The sequence below is a fragment of the Dermochelys coriacea genome, chromosome 2 (genome assembly GCF_009764565.3).
Source record: "Dermochelys coriacea isolate rDerCor1 chromosome 2, rDerCor1.pri.v4, whole genome shotgun sequence".
NCBI lineage: Eukaryota > Metazoa > Chordata > Testudines > Dermochelyidae > Dermochelys > Dermochelys coriacea.
In genome coordinates, this window is record NC_050069.1 from 48933660 (window position 1) to 48961199 (window position 27540).

General features: G+C 43.7%; 1 protein-coding gene across 1 annotated transcript in view; it reads right to left on the reverse strand.

The window, feature by feature from the left end:
- Window positions 1-27540, reverse strand: part of CNBD1 (cyclic nucleotide binding domain containing 1) — a 296153-nt gene that overhangs the window by 92756 nt on the left and 175857 nt on the right. The window contains 2 exon segments of the mRNA XM_043506978.1: window positions 1345-1477; window positions 5524-5658. Coding sequence (XP_043362913.1) covers window positions 1345-1477; window positions 5524-5658 — 268 coding nt within the window.

Consider the following 27540-nt stretch of genomic DNA (forward strand, 5'->3'; position numbering starts at 1 on the left):
CTTGACAAAGCCCTGGCTGGGATGATTTAGTTGGGGATTGGTCCTGCTTTGAGCAGGGAGTTGGACTAGATGGCCTCCTGAGGTCCCTTCCAATCCTAATATTCTATGATTCTATGGCTGGACAACCTTCTCCGGGTCCCAGAGTTTCATGTTTTGTAATTATGCATCTTCACCAGTAGAATATCAAGCTTCTGATAGTAAAATGACTCTGAAGATCAAGGTTGTCACCTGACGTGTAAGTAATACTATTGTGTTCTAGTAAATCAAATGTCCAAATAAATGAACATTTCCTTCTTCTTAACATGCCACTTTCTGAAGTGATCAAAGTGCAACCTGCTGGTCAAACACAAGCCATGTAACTCGATGATACAGCTTTAAGCTACCGCCATCTTCAATGTAGATGTGCAGTCCTTGGATGCCATATGCCACGGTATACAATATTAACACAGGTGGAGGCCCCGGGGTCAAGTTGGAGTCTGATATTTGGGGACTGATAGCTTCAATGAGCCTTACATTGGCACAAAAGATGGATGCAAACTGATCCTTTCCCTACAAACTAGGCACAATGCTCCTGGCAAATTGCCAATGATATCCTTTGCAGAGAGCCCCTCCTGTGCTGTATAAACAACAAAGCAGATTTTAAATAACACCAACAAAGGCAGGTCTTTACTGCAAACAAGTCCTGTGTGACCAATGACACCGATTAGTAATATCTCTAATACCTATCTGAACTAAAGTTGTTTATTCATGCAACTGCATGTTCTCAGAATTTATACAAGTCTTTCAAATACATTATCTCAATGGGATCAGCCAAAAAAGTAATTATATAAGTCAAACAGAAAAAAAGAAAAAGATTTCTAATGACATTATATTGCATGTAATATATGGATTTTATTCCTTTTTATAATCATCCCAGATCATCTAATATAACTGAGTCTGAATACACATTCTGTAATAGATTCTGATCCATCACACTGGGCACTACCCAATGCAATGAGTGGGATAATAAGCAACTTTTAACAACTAATTAATCAAAAGCTTCTGATAGTCATTAATTTTTCATTTTAATGCAGATTATAGATATAATTCACTCCCAGTATTAACTGGCAGGTTAAAAGATTTTATCATTCAGTTTTAATATAAATAAAGGATGATCCTACTAAATTACGTCTATATGCAGCTTTAAATAACTTCAGTTTGAGAAATGACTGAAAAATAGTTTAAGGAAACAAACACTTATAGGAATCTTCCTTAACTATGTGCAATTTATTACTTTGCTGTATTTGCCCAAAAATAACTTTGTATTGCGAATTTACAAGTGAATAAAAATAGATTGAAACTAACCATAGCCTGCAGGAAATTGCCTCCATTTCAAATGAGACATTAAGTGAAATACATAAAGCACAGGCCAGGAGCGATAATATGGACAGCCATGAATTAATTTTTCCTTGGCAATTCGTTCATGCATAGCTATTTCCTGAAAGACAGATACACATTCAACAGTAATGATAAAATATGTAAAAGAAGAAAAAACCTAAAATGAAAAAAGCAGCAAAGAAAAAAACACCATTTGCATATTAAAAATCCATAAAGTAAAGCAAATTTTGAGACACATGACGTTCATTTTTAGGTAGGTTTTGTGACAGTAGAGCCAAAATACTAATCTTTAGTAATTATAACTTGAGAAATAGTTATTAGAATTTCTTTTTCCGAATTATGAATTTCTTTAGAAAATGATTAAACACACTTGTGATTTTTTTAATGGGGGTGGGAGGAAACCTTGCTCTAAGATCCTGTCTCTGCTGCATAAATCAAACTCAGAAGTCAATCTTGTCAGTCTCAACACAGAGGCACTGATCCTTTGAAGTATAAAGCTGCTGCTTAGCAAATCAAAAACAGCTGATTTGTGAAGCAATAAAACGATGCCTTAAAAATGTGTTTCCACTTTGAATTTAAATAGACTTGGGCCCCATTCACAATATGCTCATGTACTCTTTCTACAATATTTAACCACACCTCATTAACATGGCTTAACACCCAAATCTTGGTAACATGACTTTTTGTTATTTTCAACACCCTGGGGTCACACCCACCACTTCCCAGGCTCCATCTAGCATTCCAAAGATTATACAATCTAAGAGGAGGAAGGGAACAGAACACACATGGTTATATTACTGAAAAAATACATACCTAAAAACTTTGCATAATGTATGGAATTTATCTTTCCAAATCTCTCCATTACTCATTCTACTTTTTAGCAGGTAACTTTTTTCTTGTTTGTCAAAAAAGGAACCGCATAAAAATTACAGATAACCTGGATGACAAAGAAACCAACATGCTCCGTGGAACAGCTTGATCCTCCCCTTCAATTTAAAAATGTATCCCCTGTATCTTGGAAGTTTAGCCATTGCTTGTGTGCAAGATGCTGTTTTCGTTGTTTAGATATAGAAAATAATAGCTATAGAGAGAGTTCCAGAGTTCTTCTTCCAGATGTTCACAGTTTGCCCCAAATCCACTTACTGGCTTCTGAAGGTATCTATTCAGTCCCAAAGTCAGAATATCACCATTTATGTATTATTAATAGTAATATCACCAAAGATGATGATAAAAAAAACTATTCCATCTTTTTTCTCATCTTCATCTTTTTTAGGGATTAGAGTAATGCTCAGCCTGAAGAGTCTAAACAAATGGAGCAGAAAACTTAAAATGAGACTCCTGAAGCTTACCAGTAGCGAGCTCCTAGGATTGATTTCCTGACTTCTTCTGATTTTAGAGATGCTTAACTGAACCTCTTGATCAGGCCTTAGCACAGAACATCACCCAGGATCTCTCACGTACAGAAACATTCTAAAGTTGGGCTTAACCGCACCAGAAAGGATATTCACAGAGGATGTAGTAGTCATGTTTCCAGCTGTCAGGCAAAGAGGTATTCACATCTATTACTTGCTGGGTGACATGATTTGAGCAACCTCAAGACTAAAGGTGGAACAAGACAACAGGCCAGAGCTTTGAGCCTGATCCATCTTCTTTTACTACTGTAGGGAGAAAAATATGGCATAATACTGGTTTATATGGTCAGATGAAAATTCCACCAGTTTGAGGGAATATGTAGGTGGTGTATAACTTGTTTAGCCATGGCGAGGCCATGCCCATCACAGCCCCAATACAGATGTTGTGTTGGGGCACGTCCTGGGGAGCATAAGAACAGCTATTCTGGGTCAGATCAAATGTCCACCTAACCCAGTATCCTGTCTTCTGACAGTGGCCAATGCCAGGTAAGAGGGACATGGCTATAGTGCTGCTGTGTTTCAGTGATCCCTGGCTGCCACTATGGCCTTGCCATACTGTTATAGCCAGTCACAATTTACAGCAGCCCTGTGATTGCTCTAAATTATACCGTAGGCCAGACTAATCACCAGCTTATCCCAGAATCTGAGGGCATTAGTGAGATAAAAAGAAGAGGGAGCATAAGAATGGAATAAAGTTGCCTTTGTCTCTACCCTTAGCTTGTTCACTAAGCACAGCTTGCATGGATCTGAGAATTAGGGCCACCATATCTGGAGTTCAGTGTTTTTATTCCCACAACTTTCAAGTAAAGGACCAGAAATGCCAGTTTATCCCAGTTCAGACCATACAGCAACTGGGGACAGGAATGGAGAATTCACAGTAGACACCAAAATGCACAGGCCCAATGAGAGAAATTTGGGACCCCAGCTCATCCCTACCATTTCACTTTATTTACACAGACATTAGAGATGTTTTGGGGGTCCACCTCAGCTCAGGGCCCTGGCACAATTGTTCCACCTTCTCTCCTTCCTCCCTCTCCCTCTTCCCCTCAACCCCCCGCCCCACAGCTTTTCTCTCAGATGAGACTCAGGGAACTAATCAAATAGACAGATTCAATGCCCCTCATCAAAGTGCTTTCAAGCCTTTTGGATTGCTGGTGTCCTGCATGGATCTGCTAACTTGGGCTAGACTTGAAATGCAGCTCCTCCAACAGTTTCTAATGATCCCATATCCAAGCATATATGTAGATGAAGACAGATAGATGTACATAGATGTAGAGTATCTATGACCTTCACTACAACATGGTCCCTTAAAATGTCAACTAACCTCCAGTGTGGGGGTCAGCCACAGACCATTTCAAAAAAGGACTTCTGATCAAAGAAAAAGACAAAAAGATCTTCACCACAGATGCCAACTTATTTGTCAGAAGAGCTTACCGGTCACATCAAACTATACAGGGGTAATGATCACAGGAGGAGATGAATCAAAGTATAAATTTGCTGGAGCATTTTGATGATGACTCAGAGTACCATGCCAATGGTCAATCAGTCCCAATAGGTAGCAACCCACCAGATTGACAATAAATGAGGGAGATGAAGGTCTTAGCTCCTTGGACAGACAGGAGAGGGAGTCAGGTATTGTTCCTGTGGAAACAGTAGCAAGACACTGCTTGGAGAAGTTGGTTCTGGATTTTCTGCCCCCTATATGTTCTATCTGTCTCTTGAGCAATTCTTGTTGCACAGTGTGGTTGATGAGAAACCTTGGAGGACTATAAGTATTTTGATGGACCTTTTGCTGTTTGTACAGACTTTTCCATCAACCTATTTGATTGTGCATGGAAAGAGATGTATGTGGTAAACTGTAAACAGTTATAAAAGAGAATTTTCCAAGTGAACTACACATGAACTGTAGTAACTGCTGGCTCTTAACTCACCTGGAATCCATGGTGAGCAAATTTGATTTTCAATATGCTACTGCATTATTACTTGATGTGTTGTAGAACAGCTCAGCTTTCATAAACAGGTGAACAGTAGCCCACTAATAAAAGATAATTCTTCCTGCTTAATTCAAATAATTCAATGCCTATCATTAGTCTTTTGTGGTTTTAGCCATTCTTTTGTATTGTCTTTCCCATATTTATAGCAGATTTCACAACTGGATACCTTATCTTCAATGGCAATGTTCATGCTTGGCCAGAACAGGATTTCTCTGATCTGATGCTTCTCAGATAACCACAATGGATTATGCTTACAATATTTGATCTCCGTGGCTCCTATTATACCATCATCTGCTGCTGTGCTTTTTGTTGTGTTGGAGGCCCTTGCTGAAGCGGCCAGAAGGATGAATGACTTTGAGGGTTTTCATTTCTTTATAGAAGTGGTAGCCAGGCTTCCTCCCTGAGACCGACAGATCTGGTCCTTCCACCTGGGGCTGAAGAGCAGAGGAAAATATCCTTGCTGCTGAAGACAAGCACCAAAAGTAGAGGCCGCCTGACATGACAGATGAGGCAGTGTAGCTTCCCCTTCTTCCCACCACTTCTCAACCTTACAAGGTGTATAACTGAGCCCTCTATGTGCAAATACTCAAAAACCTGAAAACATTTATGTTAGAGCATTTTCAAGTTAATCAAATGGCTAAATTAAATACATCATACTTAATTATACAACACTGACGACAAGAATGTTAAAACTATTGCCTTAGAAGGGTTCTAAGACTCTAATAGTATCATAGTTTTACCTCTTTTATTCTCAAATAATCTGTGGAAGAAATTTTAAGAATTTCGCAGTTTTCTTCTGTAATGATGGACAGCAGGATGTGCGGCAGTTTTGGTGGGGCTGTTTCCAGAGTCCCAAAACAACTTCCTCTGATAAGCTTAAAAAAGAAAGGCAAAAGTATCAGACTTTTCTCTCTGTATCAGTAAAATGGGGGTAAAATGAAATGTAAAGGTTAATTTATGTGCAACCGCTTAATTTTGAATACTTTTTATACCGCTAACTGTTTCTGATTTAGTCACTCTTAATGCGTCTGAGTCTTGCTTCATATTACTTTCAGAAAGCATAGCCAAGATACAGTCATTAGCACCAACTGATACATTATGTATTAAACATGCAATCATGTGGCAGTTAGGGAAGGCGATAATACAGCAGAATAGTATGGTAATGAGTTCAATTTGATTCGCTGTAAACACCCCTTTTTTTTTTTTTTTTTGTAAACACCCCTTGTGAAAAAGAAGCATTATTCCTAAGGATCAACTGTCCTGCCTTATGAATATGTCTTCTGTTTAAAGAAGTCAGCTCAGGGAAGAATGTGGGAGACTGTCCAGGAAAGGTGGGCTAGAGTTAATGGGCCAGACTCTCAGATGATGTATATCAGCATAACTATGCCATTGTATACCAGTTGAGGATGCTTCCCACTGTATTTGAGGTGTAGTTAAACAGAGATGAAAGTTCCATTACCATTTAAGTGATAAAACAGTCAACAATAAATATCTGTTGAAGTTATCCAGTGTGATAATTTATAGTAAAGAAGTGACGATTTAGTAATTAGCAGATCAGCAAGTAAGCAAACCAACAACACAGGAATTTCTGAACTCACTGCAAGAGGCCAATTCTGTCTAGTGCCTGAATGACACTTAGCATGAACATAACTCCACAGACAGCACCTGATCTTGCACACACAGCTCTGAGTTCTGCCAGTGCAGAGGCTGCTCAGAACCTTGCAGACGCTCAGCACCAATAAGTAGAAGCGCCTTCATCTATCCTTATTAGATAAGACAGATAATGTATTTTTCCCTGCAAGTCGGCCTATCAGAGATAATCCTTTTTAAATCCCAGTAAGCTTTGCTTTTGCAAACAATGGTTGTAACATCATAGTATAACAAAGATAACTTTTCTTTACATGTTTGTACAAGAGTCTTCAAAGTGACTCGCTTTGAAGTGTTAATTAAATGGTCATCAAACATCCATAATTACAGTAAACTGGAAATTTAAGTATTGCCAGTGTTATTGCAATGCTGTGAAATAGATAAAATGGTCTTAGAAATATAGATTGTATTATTCAAAATCTTCTATTCTATGTTTACATTCAACAATAATGCTTTCGCAACAAATGGTTTTAGTAAACAATATTCTCATCACTGCCTTCTCTACTTTCAGTGCTATGTTCACACTAGCTGCAACACCTTAAATCTTAAATCTTCAACCATAAATATGTTGAGGCTTATAGACTCAGAAGCTTATAAACATTAGGATCCATGTCCACCAGAGCTGGGAGAATACTGAGAAACAAATTCCTCAGAGCATTCACTTGAGGATAAATATTAGCTCACTTTGACATGCTTGCATCCCTTTTGTGTTTGATTCCCACAAATGTCACAGCACTTTAGCTTGTGAAAAGCAAATTTCAAACTGGCATGTTTGAATATTTGTTCCTGAACAGGTACATTTTATGTGGGATGGGATGCTGTTTGTTCAGGTAGCTGAGGGCCATGGTTAAGGCTACGTTTTAGTCATAGGTATTTTTAGTAAAAGTCATGGACAGATCACGGGTAGTAAACAAAAATTCACAGCCCATGACCTGTCCATGACTTTTACGCTATACCCCTAACTAAAACTTGGGCGGGGGGCTGTGGGTGTTCTGGATGGCGGTCCAGGGACTCTGTGGGTGCTGGGGGAGCTGGCCCAGTGTCCACTGGTGCTGGGGGAGAGGGGGCAGTCAGCAGAGCATGGCCTGGGACCCCCACTGGTGCAGCCCATGAGCCAGCACTGGCCACTGCAGACGTCACAGAGGTCACGGAAAGTCACAGAATCTGTCACTTCTGTGACACACTCACAGCCTTAGCGGTTAACAAACTCCTCTTTAGAACCCCTGGCATAAAGGAAATAAAGGCTCACATTCAAGTCAGTCCTGCTCCCCATTCAATTCAATAGCAAAACTCTCATTGACTTAAATGTTTCAGAATCAAGTTTAAGTGACCTAGACAATGACGTGATTGGTCTGTTTGCAGCCAGGACTGTGAACACACACATGCTAACTTTGTATGGGTGTTATAAGAGAAAATTTAATTTCTGTTCAATATATTTTTCTTAATTGAAAAATCAATACTTTTTTCTAAGATTGATGCATTGGTGGGCCACAAAAGAAAAGGTCTCAACAATTTTTTAAATTCCCTACTTCTGTTTACCTCTCCCTAAATTTCTACTGTACCTCCTCTGAAGAGATTCAAATCCCCAGTGGTTTCTTCAATCCCTTTCCTCAATTACAGGAGTTATATTTATCAAATAAAAAAGAACAATACCATGTGATTTATGTGACCAATAAAAACTAACCGATACAGTAAAAACAATGACAAATCATTGTGGCACCTTGGAGACTAACACATTTATTTGAGCATAAACTTTTGTGAACTATAACCCAGTTCATCAGATGCATTTAGTTAGCCTATGATAAGGGCCAGTAGTTGGATGTTTACAATCCCTTGGCAGGCCACAATTTAGCTATGGTTAGGAGAGTAACAATATATACTCATTAAGCACTTCAGATGGTCAAACAAACCTTTAATTAACCTCTGAGCTGATGCAGTTGTTAGTCTTTAAGGTGCCACAAGGACTCCTCATTTTTTTTGCTGATACAGACTAACATGGCTACCCGTCTGAAACCTATACAATGTAAGTTTGAATACTGAGTATCAAATGCTTACAATAAATGATATGCCACCAAACCAAAGTCTAAAGTACTCACAAAAATAATCAAAAAACTGGGAATCACAATCTGTTAATGAGTAAAGAAAGAAGCTAAATTAATAGAATAAATTCTTAGTTGGAAATTATTTGCTCAGTTCTAACATCCTATCAGTGATACAGATGCAGTACTTTGTAACCTGCTCTTCTTTCTACCTGACATACTTTCATATAATTCATAGAACTTCTAGTTGTCATACAGTTAGAATTACATTGCAGTAATGAAAGCACTCAAATTCTGGCACTATGATACAAACCCATATTTATTACCTAAGTAGTCCTTCAAAAGAATGACACAAAAGCACAATGTATCATTGTAACCCTGGGTATATGGGTAGCAGATATTTTCTGTAGCTCCACTTAACTATTTTACTTATGGCTCACTATACTGTACTTTGCAACTTTTGTCTGGCTTCCAAAAGTCAAGGCTTCAAAGCAGAAAATTGTATATTCAGCTTTTTCCAGTACAATATATCAACCATGCAGATTCTGGAATCTCCTGACAATATTAACATTTTCCATAAAAAAATCTGAATTTTCTCAGTTTGGTTTAAAGTCAGAGATTCTGAAGATTCAGAAATCTTTCAAATGTGAAAAATTCCTCATGCCCATGACCAAAAGAAGGAAAACTGCATCAACTCCTGAAAAAGCCTAAAATAATGCAGAATCTATCTGCTGTTCTCAATAACCCTGTTGCTAAAAAAAACACCTTCTTGCTAAAAAAAACTGAGATCCCCAGAAAAAAAGATTATGAGAAACACCGGGGATAAGTAAAATTGGTCTTTTATGTACCAAAATTTAACATCATCAGCTCAGAGGTTAATTAAAGGTTTGTTTGACCATCTGAAGTGCTTAATGAGTGTATATTGTTACTCTCCTAACCATAGCTAAATTGTAAACATCCAGCTACTGACCCTTATCATAGGCTAACTTGCTAATTCAAGGATGCAGTTTCAGTTGCTGTTTAGCAAGTTAAAATTTATTTTCTGTTGTCACATGCCTATTAAATGGCTCAAGCTTCCCTTGTATGTTTAACACATAAGTAATCATGGCCTGATACTTGCAAGTTGGTGAGCATCTCCTCAAGTCATTGAGGCCCAGCCCTTCAAAGGTTTTTATGTGCCTACCTCCCAAGATTTGGGGCTCCAGGCCTGAATGTCCTATATCTCAAAGAAGTCATGGAAGATTAGTGTGTTCAGCACCTCATAGGAGCAACCACAAATGATTAATATTTTAGTACAAAAAAGTCATTTACTTACACTTGATTCTTACTAAAAGACTCCCTTTTCCTGGGACTTGGCACACTCCCTCCCTTTCAGGGGACACAGCACTAACTAAAGGGTTTTGGCTGGAACAACAGTCATGCATGTACCCAATCCATACAGTCACTGACCCACTGGTCATCTGGCTAGCAGAGGTTCTTATGTGACCCTTGTTACCATACTATGTGAGAATCTCAATGTTTAATGTATTTATCCTCATAACCTCTCTACGAAGTAGGGAAATACTGTTATCCCCAAAGGGAGAGCTCGACACAGATTCTTAAAGGCACAATTTCCATTGATTCCAAATGCATAAATACCTTTGAGCATCTGGGCACAAGTGACTTACCCAAAGCCATACAAGAAGTCTGTAGTGCAGCATAGAACTGAACCTGGTCTCCTGTTTTCCAGGCTAAGCACCAGGCCATCCTCCAATACCCTAACTCCTTCTCCTATACCATGTCTCTGAGCTGCTGCAGAGAGGGCTGCGACGAGAGCATGTGGAAGTTGTGAATGCCCCCCTGTATGGCCACTCTATGACTTCCCCCTCATGGATCAGGGCCAGGGCACTTGGCATGATTTTGTGATAGAAGTGAGGGCAGGGCCTCCTTTGGTCCCTGTTTACCAGTTCTTAAAGTGTGGTAGGATTGTTGTATTCATCAGAGATATATACTTATGGACATATTAAGATTTCCTCATGTTCATGTTCCTGGTTGTTCCCTAATTAGGATTAGGCCCTTTATTTTGATGTGCTGCTTTCAATAATTGTGTGTGTGGGGGGGGAGCAAATTAGCTGCTGTATATGAGGAGCAGCCAATGTTTTGGCCATGAGAACAGGTTTCCAAATAAATATTTTGGAAAGGACCATACTGTGATGGGTTTGGTCACAGAGATCCCCTTGGGACTGTCACCTGACGTGCTGAAATTACCTCTGAGCCCATTTTCCCTGTCAGCTTGGGACTTCCAGAACCCTGTTTTGTTGAGCCAGGCATGCTATCCAGCTGCAATACAGACCCAGAGTCTGGACCATGCCCCCAAAGCTCCAGATTTAACTGAAAACAGCTTAGCAAGTTACCTGTCTCCAGCACCCAGACATCCAGTTCCAAATGGGATCCAAACCCCAAATAAATCCATTTTACTCTGTTTAAAGCTTAAACAGGGTAAATTTATATACTGTCCACCCTCTATTACACTGATAGAGCGATATGCACAGCTGTTTGCTCCCGAAGGTATTAATCACTTACTCTGGGTTTATTAATAAACAAAAGTAATTTTATTCAGTATAAAAAGTGGAATTTAAGTGGTTTCAAGTAAGAACAGACACAACAAAGTAAGTCACAAAGAAAAATAAAGCAAAAACATGCAAGTCTAAGCCCAATATATTAAGAAAAAGATTAAAGATAATATCTCACCCTCAGAGATGTTCCAATAAACTTCTTTAACAGACTAGACTCCTTCCTAGTCTGGGCCTAATCCTTTCCACTGGTACAGTCCTTGTTAGTTCCAGTTGACCTCAGGTGGTAAGCAGGGGTTTTCTCATGACTGGCAGCCCTCTTTGTCCTGCTCCACCCACTTTTATAGCTTTGGCACAGAGCAGGAATTTTTTGTCTGTGTTTGTCCGCACCCCCACCTCAGCAATGGAAAGGTACAAGGATTAAAATGGATTCCAGTATCATGTGACATGGTCACATGTCACTGTCAAATCCCTAGTCTTCATTCCTCCTGGGTTGCCCCACACATACACAGGAAGGTTTGCAGGTAAATAAACCATTTACAACCAATTGTCCTAGTCAATGGGAGCCATCAAGATTCTAAACCACCAATAAGGGACCACACTTTGCACAATTACAATAGGACCTCAGAGTTATACTTCATATTTCTAGATTCAGATACAAGAATGATACATGCATACAAATAGGAGGAATATATTCAGTAGGTTATAACCTTTGTTATGATACTTTACAAGAGCCCTTTTGCATAAAGCATATTCCAGTTACATCATATTCACACTCATAAGCATATTTCCATAAAATATATGAAGTGCAACGTCACACATACATGATGCAGTCTACAAAGAAACTTAAGTAGGCTAAAACTCCACAGTAAATAGCTGGAAGGATCTTTTCACTTCATCAGGGAAATGAGCTTCTTTATAGGAATAATAAAGGTCAGTCAATCTGATCTCTTTTCATTTTATTTCTCTTGCATGCATGGAAGAGGAATGTTTTATAATGCTTCACATCTGAAGTAGTTAACTGACACTTCTGGTTTCACATCCTGAATGTGGGCCTGATTCTGCTTCCATTGTCTTCCACAGAGAAGGGTCAAGCCCTATTAGAGCTGGTCAAACATTTTTGAACAAATGTTCCTTCAGAAAACTACCTGTTTCAGGAGCAAAAATTACATAAACATTTTTAATATTTTTAAATTGTGTTTTTGTCTGTTTGATGAAAACCCCAAAAAGTTTCACATATTAATTTTTTGTTGTTTTCTCCTTCTGACCCTTTCCTTCACCAGTACCACCATGGAAAGTGGTGGGGGGAGAAGAAAAAATGGGGGAGGGATGTGAAAAAAGTGAAATTGTTTCAACTGCTTTTTTTGATAAAAAGAAATCCATGCAAATGTTCAAAATCTGTTCTGTTCAAAAAATTCAAAATGTAACATTTCAGAAACTTTCAAAAATTGCCATTTTTTTTATTTTTGACCACTCTACTGAACATCTTCCTTGATTGGCATGTTGATAGCCTTTACAATCAATATTCCTGAAAAGTACTATTCCCCACTGGGAGAAGCTTACATATCCCACAAACTCCGAAAGGGAATCCTAGGCAAAATGCACTGTATTACACTGTGGTCTGCAATATTCCATTGTTATAGAATTTCACAGACAAACCAAAACATTTTAGCCAAGTACATTATGATTCTGATCCTATCCCCATTTCAGGCAAGAGAAGAGCTCCACTGGCATCAGTGATAGTAGTACCAGCTATAGTATACCATAATTAATTTATTTGGTTGGAGCTCCTCTGGAGCCCTTTGCCTCCTCTTCCTCAGCATAGTCACATTAAAACAGTCTGCTACTGGGGTGACTTCTTTAAAAAAAGCAGGACACACCCCTATTGCTCCATGACAGCATTATCTTTTTAAGAAGTAGTAATTATGAGAAGGGAAAGCTTGTCATATTTGTTAAGTATACCATTTATTATTAAAAATACCATCAAACAGTAGTTAAATACAAACCTCAAATAAAATAATCTTATATCTGTGGCAAAGGAATTTGATTCAAGACCCTCAAAGATTTAACAAAATATGTTTGAAGAAAATGAAGCACTCATTACTTATCAATGTAAACTTAAAGAATACCACCATTTTTATTAATAGACACCCACTGCTATTCTTACATATGCATATATTAAATTTTTACTTTTTATCCACTAATAAATTGTATATATTATCTACTTTTTATATTTTAAAATAAGGTTAAACAAATACGATATAAAAGAAGCAGTAATTACACAAACCATTTACATTTTTAATGAACTTGCTTAATAACAGGAAAATGACAGATTTTTTTCTTCAGGTAGTGGACAGGTTTGAGAAACTATCAAACAGATGTAGCGCAATGGCCATGAATTTTGTCTCTTGTTTTGATTCTTCTTTTTCTAAAATATCAGTAAAAATTATTGAATATTTGTCAGTGACATTCTCCCCTTTTATTTTTACATCTTTATTAAAGGAACATCAGTAAACAGATTTAATACACACCAATAAACTTCCCCCTTGTTATGACTTTTATAATGAAACTGTAGTAAAAATATTAAATGTACACCAACAATTTAATATTTTTTAAAATTATTTTGTAAACAGCAGTAAATATGCTAAAGACTCATTTCCAAATTCACTTCCATTGTCATGCATCCCCATGTAAGCAGGAAAAAACTGCAAGGATTTTTTCAAGATATGTGGTGATGGATGCCTCATTTTCAAGTGGAGTCTTAAGAACACATTTCAGCAAACTCTACACGGAGGCTTCAATAATAGGTATGTTGTTTGCTGAACTGGGGCCCAAGGGCCCTCTTTGTCTCCCCACACCCATCTGGAGTACATCAACTTGGTTCAGGGAATGCCCCTGAAGGAAGAATCCTCCCCTACAGGCTGTTCTACATCTATTCCCTTAACCCTAGTGATGCAGCTGCCCCTATGGTCATTGCACTTCACATCTGCTGGAAGGATTTGACTGATGTATCCACATGGTTGCGGCTCCACCGACCTCATCCCTACTCCTTCTCTTGTCCACCTCTACTTAGCTTGCCCAGGCCCCCTTCCCCAGCAGTGCAGGGGTAGACCCCCTCACCAAGGTAGGACACAGGGTTCCTTGCATTCTGCTCCCTACCATGCAGAATTCCACCAGTTTTACTGTCTACAGAGGACCTCCACCCCAGCAGGAGAGAGGCCAGAATTTGTTCCCAAGTGTACAAGAGCAAACTGATCACTCCTACACCCATCTGGAGGAATCTAAAAACAAACTAAGGTTATGTCTACACTACAGCCTATATATATATATATATATATATATATATATATATATATATATATATATCATATCGCTCAGAGGGGTGAATATTTCACCCCGCCTAAGCGACATAAGTTACACCAACATAAGCATTCGTGAGCATAGTGCTATGTCAGTGGGAAAGCTTCTCCTGTTGACATAGCTTATGTCACTTGCAGCGGTGTATTTTTTATGTCAACGGAAGAGCTCTCTCCCATCGACATAGAGCATCTTTGCCAGATGTGCTGCAGCAGCACAGCTGTATTGGTACAGCTGCATCGCTGCACATATAGACATCCCCTTGATTTAAAAGAAAAATGATGAAAAAGATATGGTATCTCCAAATACAGGCATGAGCAAATTTGTATATTTTTATCAATGTTTAGAATGCACAAAAAGTTATAAACTTTTAAAATTACCAGAACTTATCCAAAGGCAGAACCACTCAATAATTTAACGTTCTAAGATCTGTTCTCCTCCAGTTAATGGATTTGTTGTCAGGTTTCATTGTTGTATTCAATATTGCCTGTGGCTAACAGATTTACAGTGCTTCCTGGAAATTATTTTCTTCCCTTTCTTCCTAATATGCCTTTATCTTATAGCATGCACATTTAGGCACCATGTAGCTGGAGAGTCTGTCCATCATGCAATTAATGTGCATAATAGAGCACAAAATACCACAAACAGAAATTGGAGAGTTCTTTAACATAAGTAGTATTGTATCCCACATTCTCAAACACTGAGAAGGACTGGAATCACTTCTTCAGACTACTAGAAGCAGTGCTGCCATCATGTATAGAAATTATACAGACATACACATACACGGAATATATATATACACATGTACACACACTCCCCCTTCAAAATCACTGTAGGTGAAGAGTACCCCCTATCTTTACACAAACCCTGAGTAGTTAGGCTCTGTGAAGGGAACTCTGAGGGTTCTAAGGGGCAGAAACCAATCTGCTCATCCCAGAGATTGGCTGTGGAGCTATATTTCTGAACCTCCACAGCTGCTATGTCAGACTTCAGGCTAGAATACCTGTTCAGAGTGCCTCCAAGCCACCTGTGTGGGCTCTTTAGCTACTGAATACATCTGTGGCTCACCTGCAATGGCTCCAACCATTGCAGCCACATCAGAGATGGTACTAGTCGCCCCTCCATAGTATGTGGAACAAAGCAGATAAAGGGACCCATTCATAGCTGTTCCACCCAGAAACTATGCAGAGAGCCATACTGGAGGTTTGATGGTGCTGTCTTGTGTGAATCCTTCAAGTTAGGATGAATGTGCCCCTTATGATGTGGAAACAGTTTTCCAGTTACTCAGCAGGTGCAAACATGAAATCTGGCCCAATGCCATAACACAGATGGGGTTTCAATTTACTGTTTATCTTGGCTGATGTATTCAAATTATGTCCTCAATGGCCCCTCATTCACTTTAATTTTATTCAAGTTGATGATAAGCCTATAATGTGTTGCTGAAATTACAAATCTATCCGTGATATATATGTGAGTTACTAGTGCTGAGTGTGCAGATATTAGAAAGAAGAAATTAATGGCTGGATTCCTCAATAATTTTGCTCGAAGATTACAACCTGATAAGACTGAAGATCTTAAAAGATATATCCAGTTTAACACAGACATATGCAAGTCCAGACTTTGTGGCATCATTTTCTAACATTACAGGAAAGAACCGGCCAAAGGTCTGTCCTTGCTTGGCCCTGTCAGAAATGTTGAATATTACAAATGTAAAACTCTAGCTGTTCAATAACTGGCTTTCCCTTGTGACTTCAGGAGTGTGAAATTTACTTTGTTGCCTGTAAAAATCAGAACCCCGATATTAAAAACTTACAACTGGAAATGAACTTCCAGTTTCAAACAGAACATTCCAAGCATTAGTTAAATATGGTTTAACCATTTATCCCAAAATATCCCAACCAGTATCCCAAATATCCCAACCAGTATCCCAAAATACTGATGCAAATTGTCAGAGAAATAAGATCAATTTACATATATCTAATCATTTGACGCGTTGCATTTGAATATGAAGTAGCATTTTTGACACTAATTAAAAATTGTGCCATATGCGCAATAGCAAAAACCTATCATTTAAACAGACACAATCCCAAGAACAATCTGCAGTTCGTTATCAGTAAGCATTTTTGCAGATAAAATAGCAAAATGTGGAACTTTCTTATTTATGAATGATATTTCTATATAAATAGAGCTTATTATTAATCACGGCACTTGTTCAAAACTGTTCATAAGACAAAAGGATCTGAAAGTGATTATGGCTTACAATACACAGGCTGTTGTGTAGTCAGAGTGACTTCCATATGGAATATTTATTATTTTTATTCTTCATAAACCTATTGTGACAGGGTCGGGCCAGATGGCTATAGGAGAGTAATCCTATTGGGATCCGGGAAGTGGGCGGGCGAAGCCTGTCCACTGCTAAAGGATCCCCCCAGCCTAAAAGGGGAATCCACAGGACCTAGATGCCAAAAAATTCCGGGGGACAACTAATGAAACAACAGGGACAGGAGTGTGGTCAAAGGGTCAAATGAAGGGAACCGGATGGGGACACCAAGCAGAGAACCCTGGACAACGCCCATTGCTCCTCAAAGGCGTCAAGGGAGTCAGAGGACTCCGCCCAGAGGAACTTTGCCCGGATGCGTGAATGGACCGAGGATCGAAAATAGGCCCCACAATCACAGGAGACTCCATCGACCAACCTCCTCACTTTTATAGATGGCCATTTTAGCTAGGGCTAGGAGGAGGTTGACCAGGAGATCCTGTGACTTTGTGGGGCCATGGATAGGGAGTGCATAAATAAGAAGGTGAGGGGAGAAATGCAACCAAAAATGTAATAAAATATTGGTGAGGAGCCGGAATAGGGGCTGCAGCCCGGCACACTCCAAGTATATATGTGCCAGGGTATCCCTCACGCCGCAAAAGGGGCAGGTGTCTAGAATTGAGGTGAACCATGCCAAGTACACGCCCGGGCTCATGGCTCCTTGAAGGAGCCGTCAACTGACATCCCTGGCAGGCCTCGGGTCTAAGGTGGAATATAGGCTGGCCCACCGGGACTCCTCACCCTCCAAAGGTGGCAGGAGGTCCCGCCATTTTGTATCGGGGCGGGACACGAGGGTGAGGGTGTGAAGGGTCTGGAGCACGAGCGTGTAGAGATGTTTTCTTGGAGCGGTTTGAAAGCAGACCGGGTGCATCTCGTGCAGCCAGCTTACAGTGAAGAGGTGAAGGGGTCGGTTGGATCCATGGGGCAGGGGTCCAATTAAAAGGTCTGGCGGGTCTGGGGTAGAGGGTGGGCGCGGTGTGCCCTTGTGCAGTACCCGGTCGAGATAAACCCGAGCAGCAGGCGGCAAAGCGGCCTTCACCTCCTGAAGTATGCACCGGGGAGTACAAGTTCTGGAGAGCCCCATGCGCTGAGCGAGCGTCAGGGGATCCAGCCAGTCTCCACGGTCATAGTCCAGGAGATCTCTGACTCTTGTGACTTCTGCCAGGACCAACCTCTGGTGCTCTGAGCGGGACTCCACCACCTGCACACAGGACTGGGGGTTGTGTAGCAGGGGCTCCGCGAGGAGATCTGCCCCCTCGGTGGCCGCTACGGACCTGGTCGTTGTAAAGAGTTTCCAGGTCCGGAGCTCGCCTGCCTCCAGTCCCCTACCACCAAGCCAGAGCTCTTGACCCAGTTGACCCGCGTGGAGGAGGCTGCTGAATAGATGGCCTGGCAAGCCTCCACCCGTGCCAAGTCATCCGGGTCCTGGACCACGAGGAGCACATCATCAGCATATGCTGACAGGACCAGCCGCAGCTCCGGCTCCCGCAGCATCAACCCTGTCAACCTCATTCGGAGGAGACAGAGGAAGAGCTCGATCGCCAGAGCATACAGCTAGCCCGAGAGGGGGCACCCCTGCCATACTCCTCGCCCGAAGCTGACTAGTTCGGTCAGGATCCAGTTGAGCCTGACCAGACACTCTGCGGAGGCAAACAGCACCCAGAGAAAACCCACAAACTGGGGTCCGAAGCCAAATGCTTGCAGAGTGCTCAGGAGATACCCGTGATCCACCCTGTCGAACACCTTCTCCTGATCTAAGGACAGGAGGGCGAACGACGACCATCCCTACACCCGAGTTCCAAAAGGTCCCGGACCAGATGTAGGTTGTCGAAGATGCTGCGGCCTGGGACGGTGTAGGTCTGGTCTGGGTGGACCACGTCCACCAGCACGGACCCTAGCTGCAGCAAGATTGCTTTTGCCACGACTTTGTAGTCCATGCTGAGGAGCGAGACGGGACGCCAATTTCGTAAATTGTGGAGGTCCCCCTTCTTCGGCAATAAGGCGAGCACGGCTCGCCTGCACGAAAGAGAGAGGACCCCGCTCTGCAAAGACTTGGCCCAGACGGTGACTAGGTCTGGGCTGAGGACGTCCCAGAACACACGGTAGAACTCCACGGTCAGCCCGTCCATGCCCGGAGATTTATTGGTGGGCATGCAATGGAGGGCTTCCGAGAACTCGGCCAGAGTGAGAGAACTCGCCTGCGCTGACCGTAGGGAGCTCCTCCCAGAGCACTCTGCAAGTGTTAGGATCAGTCGGATCCGGGGAGAAAAGGCTTGTATAGAAGGCTCTCACCCTCCCGCACATCTCCATCGGATCCGTGAGGGGGGTGCCATCTTCTGCCAAAAGGCAGGTGACATGTTTCTTGGCCCCCCGCTTTTTCTCCAGGGCGTAGAAGAAGTGGGAGCCGTGATCCATCTCCCGAAGAAGACAGATGTGGGATCGAACAAAGGCACCCCAGGCCCGATGATCCTTGAGGGCTCGGAGCTCCTCCCACTTCTCCCGGCACGCTCCGCAGAGGGGCGGATCTTTGGGGCTAGCAGCCAGACGCCTCTCCAGCTCTAAGACCTCCCGTTCCAACTGCTCTATCGCCGCATCCCTCCGTCGGCTGGCGCCCCGGGTGTAGTCACGGCAGAAGAGCCGGGCGCGCACCTTCCCTAGGTCCCACCACTGCCACGCCAATGGAAAGGCATGCCGCTGCCCTCGCCAGGCCAGCCAGAACTCCTGGAAGGATGCCACGAAGCCTGCATCCTCCAGCAAGCTGTTGTTGAAATGCCAATAGGCCGGCCCCAGCCTCTCCGCGCAGAGGGAGGCTGTCATGGTGGATAAATGATGGTCAGAAAATGGGGCCGGCTGGATGCTGGAAGAGCGGGCTAGTGAAAGATGGAAGCATGATAAATACATGCGGTCCAACCGGGAGTGGCTCGACCGATGGGCATCCACCCGGACAAAGGTGAACGTGGAAGTGTCATCCGGGTGGTGATCACGCCAGACGTCCACCAGGGAGTGGAGTTCGACTATCTCCTAGAGGACGGCAGTGGCAGCCAGGCTCTGCTCGGTCCCTGAGCAGTCCCGCTCCTTGAGGGTGATGTTAAAGTCCCCTCCCAGGACCAGGCACTCATGAGGATCCAAGGTGCCGAGGAAGGCGGACACCTGCTGATAGAATTGCAGCCGCTCTGGGATCGCTGCCAGGGCATAGATGTTAACGAGTTTGACTACGAGCCCCTCCATGCGGACCCGGAGGTGCAGCAGGTGGCCCGGCACAGCCTCGGTGACCCCCAGCACCTCGGGCCGTAGGTCGGGAGAGAACAGGGTCACCACTCCAGCTGTACGAACCGTGAGATGACTAAAGTAGACCCTGTCCCCCGAATCCAGCCACCAGCTGTCTTCGGCAGTCGGATCCGTATGGGTCTCCTGCAGGAAAACCACAGAGTACCTGGGACTTGCGGAGACTCATCCTACAGCCGCGGGTGTTCAATGTTGCAATGGTAAGTGATGACATGAGGAGGGCTGGGGGGGATCCTCGACAGCAGGGACGCTCGCGGCTCCCAACGGGCTGCGCAGCAGTCCGTGACCTACCCCATAGGTGAGTAAGAAGTCATGGAAGAGGCGGATCCGCTGGTAGGCCATGGCGCCCTGCTTCCCGGTCCTTTTACCCTCCCCCATGAGGGCCCTTGCGGCCGGGAGGATTTGATGAAAGTGCCCCCCATTGCTGGAGAGCAAGCTGTACTTTGTTGTGGGAGCCACGAATGTCTTCTAAAAACTCCTGCAACTCCGCTCGCAGCGCATGGGGAGGTGGGGTTACGGTCTCCTGGTTACTCCCCGACGGGGCCCTTGGTACAGCCCCGTGGCCCACCGAGACGGGCAGACAGGGTGCAGACCCCCGATGGGGCTCCTGATGGGTTGGCACCACTAGGCCCGCCTCGAACCCGGGGGCGATAGGGAGTGGCGGAGTGAGGATAGCAGCTCCTGGTGGGTCGGGACGGGTAAACACAAAGGTCGCTCCCTGGGAGTCATCTATTGGAAAAGGGAAGGAGACAGCCCCAAGGGCAGCAATAACATTTCGGGAGATAGGGACAAGGGCAGGGGCACGGTTAGAGGCGAGATTCTCGGCGGGGAGAGGGCTCTCAGTGATGCCGGGCGCAGGCTCTACGGTGGATTTGGCAGCCACGGCATCAGGAGGTAGACTGTCTTCTGTAGGGCCCCCTCCCAAGAAGGAGGTCGAATGCTCCTCACCAACAAGGGGTGCCCCTGGTGGCTCGGGTCCTGGCCGCATGGCACTGGCCGTCACCTCAACAGGCTCGGTGGCCGTCAGTGGGGTGCCATCTGCAGCCGGGTTGATGGAGGAGTCCAGGGGCTCCTCAGAGGTGGGAGTGGAAGCAACGGTTGGGGGAGGGAGCATGGGGAAAGCGGGGCTGGAGTGAAGTCGTCCAGATCGAGGCCCACTGGCATAGGGTCATCCTCCCCCTGGGTGACCAGGGTCAGACTCAGGGCCTCGATCTCCTCATATATGGACGGGAAATCATTTTCCGCCACCTCGGGATTCTCCCCGCCGGCACCTGACGGGACGGTTGCCTCGGGGCACACTGAGGTTTCAGATGGCGCCAGGGCGGGGGGGCTCCCTCGAGGGCCTCAGAGGGGAGGGACTCCCGTGGAGGGGAGATACTGCCTTCCAGTGCTGCCACGTCTTCCCCAGCTGGCACCGGTGGATGAAACACACCCGGGGGTAAAGCGGAAGGCTCGGCATCGGTGCCCCCCTTCCTGGTCTTCCGGGGGGCCTCCGCATCAGATAGGAGGGGCGGCGCTCGAGCCTTCTGCTTGCCCCGCTTCCCCTCGACTAGGGCCCAGCTCTCCATGGCATCATCTGGGGGCTGGCTAGCAGGGGTCGTGTCAGGGGGCAGAGGTGATGGCTCAGGGACTCGAGGAGATAACGGTGGGGCAGCACAAGGGAAGGAAGATTCCCCTTGGGGCGGGCCCTCTCCCATGCCCGGTGGTGTCCCTGCCACACCCTCCTCCACAGACTCCGCCAGATTGCAAGCAGCGGAGATTGCCTGCTCATCTGGGCATAGTTGGGGAGGTGGCCCTTGGGCCCGAGCAAGAGCAATGGTAGACTGGGAAGGAGGAGGGGTGGTTTCGGGCGCCGAGCAGCCAGGGGCGCCGGCGATGATGGGGCCGGTGCCCTACGGGGGCTCGGGGGTCCTGGCTGCCCCTCCTTGCCAGGCCAAGGGGCAGTTCCTCCGGACGTGCCCCATCTCCCGGCAGAGGTAGCACTGGGCCTCCCCCATGGAGTAGTGCACCCGGTAATGGGCCCGCTGATAGGGGAAGGACCGCTCGAGCACCTCTCCGTCACGCACCGCTGACGGCAGTTGAAGCTGCACTTGCCGCAGGAACAAGAGGACATGACGGAGGGCGGGGTCTTTGCAGCCCAATGGGAGAGGGCTGATGGGTTTCCCCAGAATAGAGAGGGTGGTTAACGGGGCAGCATTGGGAAGAAAGGGAGGGATGGAGGTCAGGACCAGTGGACACCCAGGTCCTCTAGCGACTCGAGGGGGACGAACACCTCCCACACTGCCAGACCCTTCTCCACTGCCTCCTGGGCGGCATCCTCCGATGCTAAGAAGAAGATGACCTTGCCATACATTTTGGAGGCCGCCACAATGGCTGTGGGCCCCACCACCCTTGCCAACACCTGTACATAGGTTTCCACGTGGGGCGAGGCGGGCACCAGGAGGCAACGGATGCCGTGTTTCCTGGTCATGGTGGGAAAGGGGCCCCGGCTGCTATAGATGGTAGCGGAGGTGGTGGGTGGGAGAGATGATGTAGTGGCAGGCGGGGAGGCTGCCGCCATTCCAGAACAATCAGGAACCTTCTGGAGACAATTAAGACAGGTTGATTAGAACACCCGCAGCCAATCAAGTAGCTGCTAGAATCAATTAAGGCAGGCTAATCAGGGCACGTGGGTTTTAAAAAGGAGCTCACTTCAGTTTGTGGTATGCATGTGTGGAGCTGGGAGCAAGAGGCACTAGGAGCTGAGAGTGAGAACGTGGACTGTTGGAGGACTGAGGTGTACAAGCATTATCAGACACCAGGAGGAAGGTCCTGTGGTGAGGATAAAAAGAAGGTGTTGGGAGGAGGCCATGGGGAAGTAGCCCAGGAAGTTTTAGCTGTTGCACAGCTGTTCCAGGAGCCACTCTAGACAGCTGCATTCCACAGGGCCCTGGGCTGGAACCCGGAATAGAGGATGGGCCCAGGTTCCCCCCAAATCCTCCCAAATCCTGGTCAGACATAGGAGGAGCCAACCTGGACTGCGAATTCAGAAAAACGGCCAAGCTGAGGGCTGCCATGAAGCTCCAAGGCAAGCAAATCTGCCAATAAGTGCAAAACCCACCAAGATAGAGCAGGAACTTTGTCACACTATTTACATTTCAGTTGCTTTTCCACAGTGGTTTTCTAGTTACATTTTCACTATTGATGATGTTTTTGTTGAAAGATGAGTTTGCTTTTTCCCAGTTCATCGTCTTTTCCTACTGGGGACCCAATCCACTGAGATTTCAAGTTCCCTCAACTACCAGCAATGTGGGAACATAACTCCCATTTGATGTGTAAAGTCAAAAGGAACTGAGGCATTCGGCAGCCCACAGGATCAGATCTTAAACTTTCAGTGAAGTAATAATGCCAGGTTGGTGATTTCATGCTCATTTTTATGACAGATTTTGACACAGAACTCCCATTTCTCTGTAGGATAAGAAGGCTGGGAGGGAAAGAGTTCTTATTCAGACATGAATGTCTTAAATAATAGTTAAAGGAATACTGAAAATGACAAAGCAAAGAATTTTTTTTGTATAAATGTTCTCTTCTTTAAGGTGTATTTCTGCATAAAGTTTCTATTAGCATTTATATTATAAACATCTATTTTCAGGAGGTTATAACTTGGTTGGAAGTATTTGCTTCAGGCTAAAACACCGAAGACATGATATTCCCAGTGTAGGGACTTTTTCCCCCCTTAACGTTAAAAGCACCAGAAAAAAACATTCTGCTCTTTTTAAGCTATAAGGAGGAATGTGAAGAAACAGAAATTCCATATTCTAGTTCTATTGCTTTTCTTAAACTTAGAATTTGCATGCCCACAGTCAGTAGGGACTACCATAACTATAGAGAATAAAACTATCCAAACTCTTGAATAATAAACCCTAATATCTTTTTCTTAATTCATAATGTACCTAAAACTCAGTCCAGGTTTCACTGAAAGTTTCACCATGCAAACCTGGGCCAGGTTTAAGATGTGAAGCCTTCCTCCTCATCAGTGCTGCAGATTGATTTATGTATTATTGTTTTTTTCGATAGGAAACATGAACAATTCATGAGAGGAGGATGATCTTGTGGTTAAGGCACTAGACTACACCTCACAAGATCAAGGTTCGATTCCAGGCTCTGCTATTGAGTTTCTAGGCAAACCATGCGCTCTTTCTCTGTCTCAGACTCAGTTCTCAGAAATAGATGATAATAATACATCCTTCCTCCCACCTTTTGTCTGTCTCATCTATATAGACTGTAAGATGATCAAGGTAGGGGCTTCCTCACACTGTGTTTGTACAGCACCTAGCACAATAGGACCCCAAACTAATTTGTGGTCTCAGGTGATACTGTAATATAAATACTCAACAATGAACTCACTGGCTTGGCCCAGTTTTACTTTTGAGCAAAGCTTGAGAAATTTCTTTTGCATCATTTTGAATATCTGCAGGATATTTCGTTCCTCTCACAGATCCAACATCCCCCTTAGAAATGCATACAGGAATTAACATTTCTAAATATATAAATAACATGCTATAAATATAAAGGGAAGGGTAACCACTACAGTGCTATAAAATCCCTCCTGGCCAGAGGCAAAACTCTTTCACCTGTAAAGGGTTAAAAAGCTAAGATAACCTCACTGGCACCTGACCAAAATGACCAATGAGGAGACAAAATACTTTCAAAGCTGGAGGAGGAGGGAACAAAGGGTGTCTGTCTGTCTGTGTGATGCTTTTGCTGGGAACAGATCAGGAATGCAGCCTCACAACCCATTAGTTAGTAAGTAATCTAGCTAGAAATGCATTAGATTTCCTTTTCTTTGGTAAAATAAGCTGTGCTGAATGGAATGTATATTCCTGGTTTTGTGTCTTTTTGTAAGTTAAGATTTTGCCTAGAGGGATTCTCTATGTTTTGAATCTGATTACCCTGTAAGGTATTTACCATCCTGATTTTACAGAGGAGATTCTTTTACTTTTTTCTTTAATTAAAATTCTTCTTTTAAGAACCTGATTGCTTTTTCATTTTTCTTAAGATCCAAGGGTTTGGGTCTGTGTTCACCTGTACAAATTGGTGAGGATTATTATCAAGCCTTCCCCAGGAAAGGGGGTCTAGGGCTTGGGGGGATGTTTTGCGGGAAGACGTTTCCAAATGGGCTCTTTCCCTGGTCTTTGTGTAAGAGGGTTGGTGGTGGCAGCATACAGTTCAAGGACAAGGCAAAGTTTGTACCTTGGGGAAGTTTTTAACTTAAGCTGGTAAGAATAAGCTTAGGGGGGGGGGTTTCATGCAGGTCCCCACATCTGTACCCTAGAGTTCAGAGTGGGGAAGGAACCTTGACAATAGGGTATTAAAGATACTCTACCTGAAACCTTCTATATGAAGGATGCCTCTGTGACAATAGGAAAACAGGCACCAGCTCATGTCAAGGTTCCCATGTCTCAAATGGACACTAACGGGTACACAGCTGGAATCTGTCTGGCTCGCTTGTGGGTTAATATTGATAAAATAGGTATTAGAATTATAAGAAAGTGTATAGTGTTTAGACTCCATTGAATGCTTATGAGTTTCTGCATGAATTAATCCTACTTATCTGTGTCCCATATTGCAATGTAATATTTGAGCAGTAGTGTTGTGACTGTATGAAAGGACATACAGGAGAGGGTCATTAATTAGCATGAAGAGAAATTCTTCTACAAAAATCATTACATCCTTTCCCAAAGAGAAGCCCCATTGATATAGGCTGTGGGTGGATCTTACAACTGGAAACTCCCTACATCCAACTGAGAAATCATCAGCAAAAAGACTACAACCCTTGTTGTTGTTCTGTTCTCCTCCCCATGAAGATGAGTCATGTAGATGGACTCCCATCAGCTGAGTTTGCAGCTCAGAGGAAATGGTAGGACGGGAATAAAAAATCCAAACAAAAGGAACTAGGTATCTCTATGCTTCTTGGCCTCTGGGTGGGGTTTGGGGGGGTAATGGAATGCACCCCTGTATTCACACCCTGCACACTATTGTAATAATCTTTGTTCAAGGCATGCCTTGCAAAGTATCATTTGAAAACCCGTAACCTGCTTATTAATAATATGATGGTAAAATGCAGGTAGCAACATTATGTGTAAAGTTATGAACCTGAGCTGAAATCAGGACTGGAACAGGTTTCTTATACAAGTCTGGAGAATGGCTAGACTAGTTTCTCAAAGACAAAAGGCAAGCTGATGCCCCAGCCAGGTGTCAACAAAGCTGATGGGCCATCACCTATCAAGTGGCCATTCTTTAGCAAGAAAGGGGGGCATGGGCAAAGAGATCTGTGTCTTAGCAAAGAAACTGCATGAGGTCTCCTTCCTCCACCAGACCCTGTCTCAGTTCTCAACTGAATATGCTTTTCAAAGAGGAACTAAAGCTATAAAAAGAAGTGGCGGACTCCCAAACCTCTCTCTCTCTCCCTGCCCCTCTCATTATTTGCACCTGAGAAGACAAAGGCAACAGCCATTGGACTCTGGGGGAGGGAGTCCTGACCTGAGAGTTTGGTCAGGACCCTGTCCCCCTCTCTGAAAGTCAGGCCACACATGTTTCATGTATGTCTACATTGGAGCTGGAAGGTGTAAACTCAGCCCGAGGAGACATACCTGTGGTACCTCTGATTTAACTAGCGTGCTAAAAATAGAAGTGTAGTCACAATAATGCCTCAGTACAATCCAACGGGAGACCATAGGTAAGTACATGAGGTGGCTATCCCCTCCCACCACTCATGGCACCAAGGTTAAGCTTCTATTTTTAGTACGTTAACTCAATCACAGCTAGAGTGGGTATACTGTTTTGAGCTAGAATTCACACCTTCCAGCTCCAGTGCAGTCATACCCTAAGCTTGGATACCCAGAATTCAGTATAATCAAAGCTGGAGTCTACTTTGGGTGAGAACCTATGTGTGTCTCCGTTTCCCAATCTGTAAAATGGAGGGAATTCTGTACTTATCTCACAGGAATGTTGTGAGACTAATTCCATTAAAATATGAAAAGGCTTCATGTTCCTATGTTGAAAGGTGCTATAGAGGCAAAAGTTATTGTTATCAAATGTTTTAATATCTCTGTTAAACATTAGGGCCATGTTTTGTAGCATCAGTTGGTATGCATTTAAAGTCGGAAAAGAATATATCCACTGTGCTTTAATATACTGCATAACACCCTGTAGCTGGACGCTTAAGTTACAACTAAGAAAAACAACCTTCCATGACAGCCATCTCCAATATTTTTGAAGCTGACTGCCAAAGAGAAACTCAGTTAGTACCTTGAAAAGCACAGACAGGCATTAAATGTATATTAAGAGGAGATAAGCTTCTTTATAACTTTCATAAATGTATGATGTCCTTCTTTAAAAGGGATGCATCTTGCAAGCATAAATTTGTCACAAGGAAAGCAAATACTAGATGAAGTCTGTTGCACTACACACTGAAACTAGTACTCTAAAATTAGTTCGGCAAAGTACTTACCAGAAGCAATGGCTTTATTTAATAGAGGCCTGACAACCAAACCATTTTATACATAATTATGTTGGTTT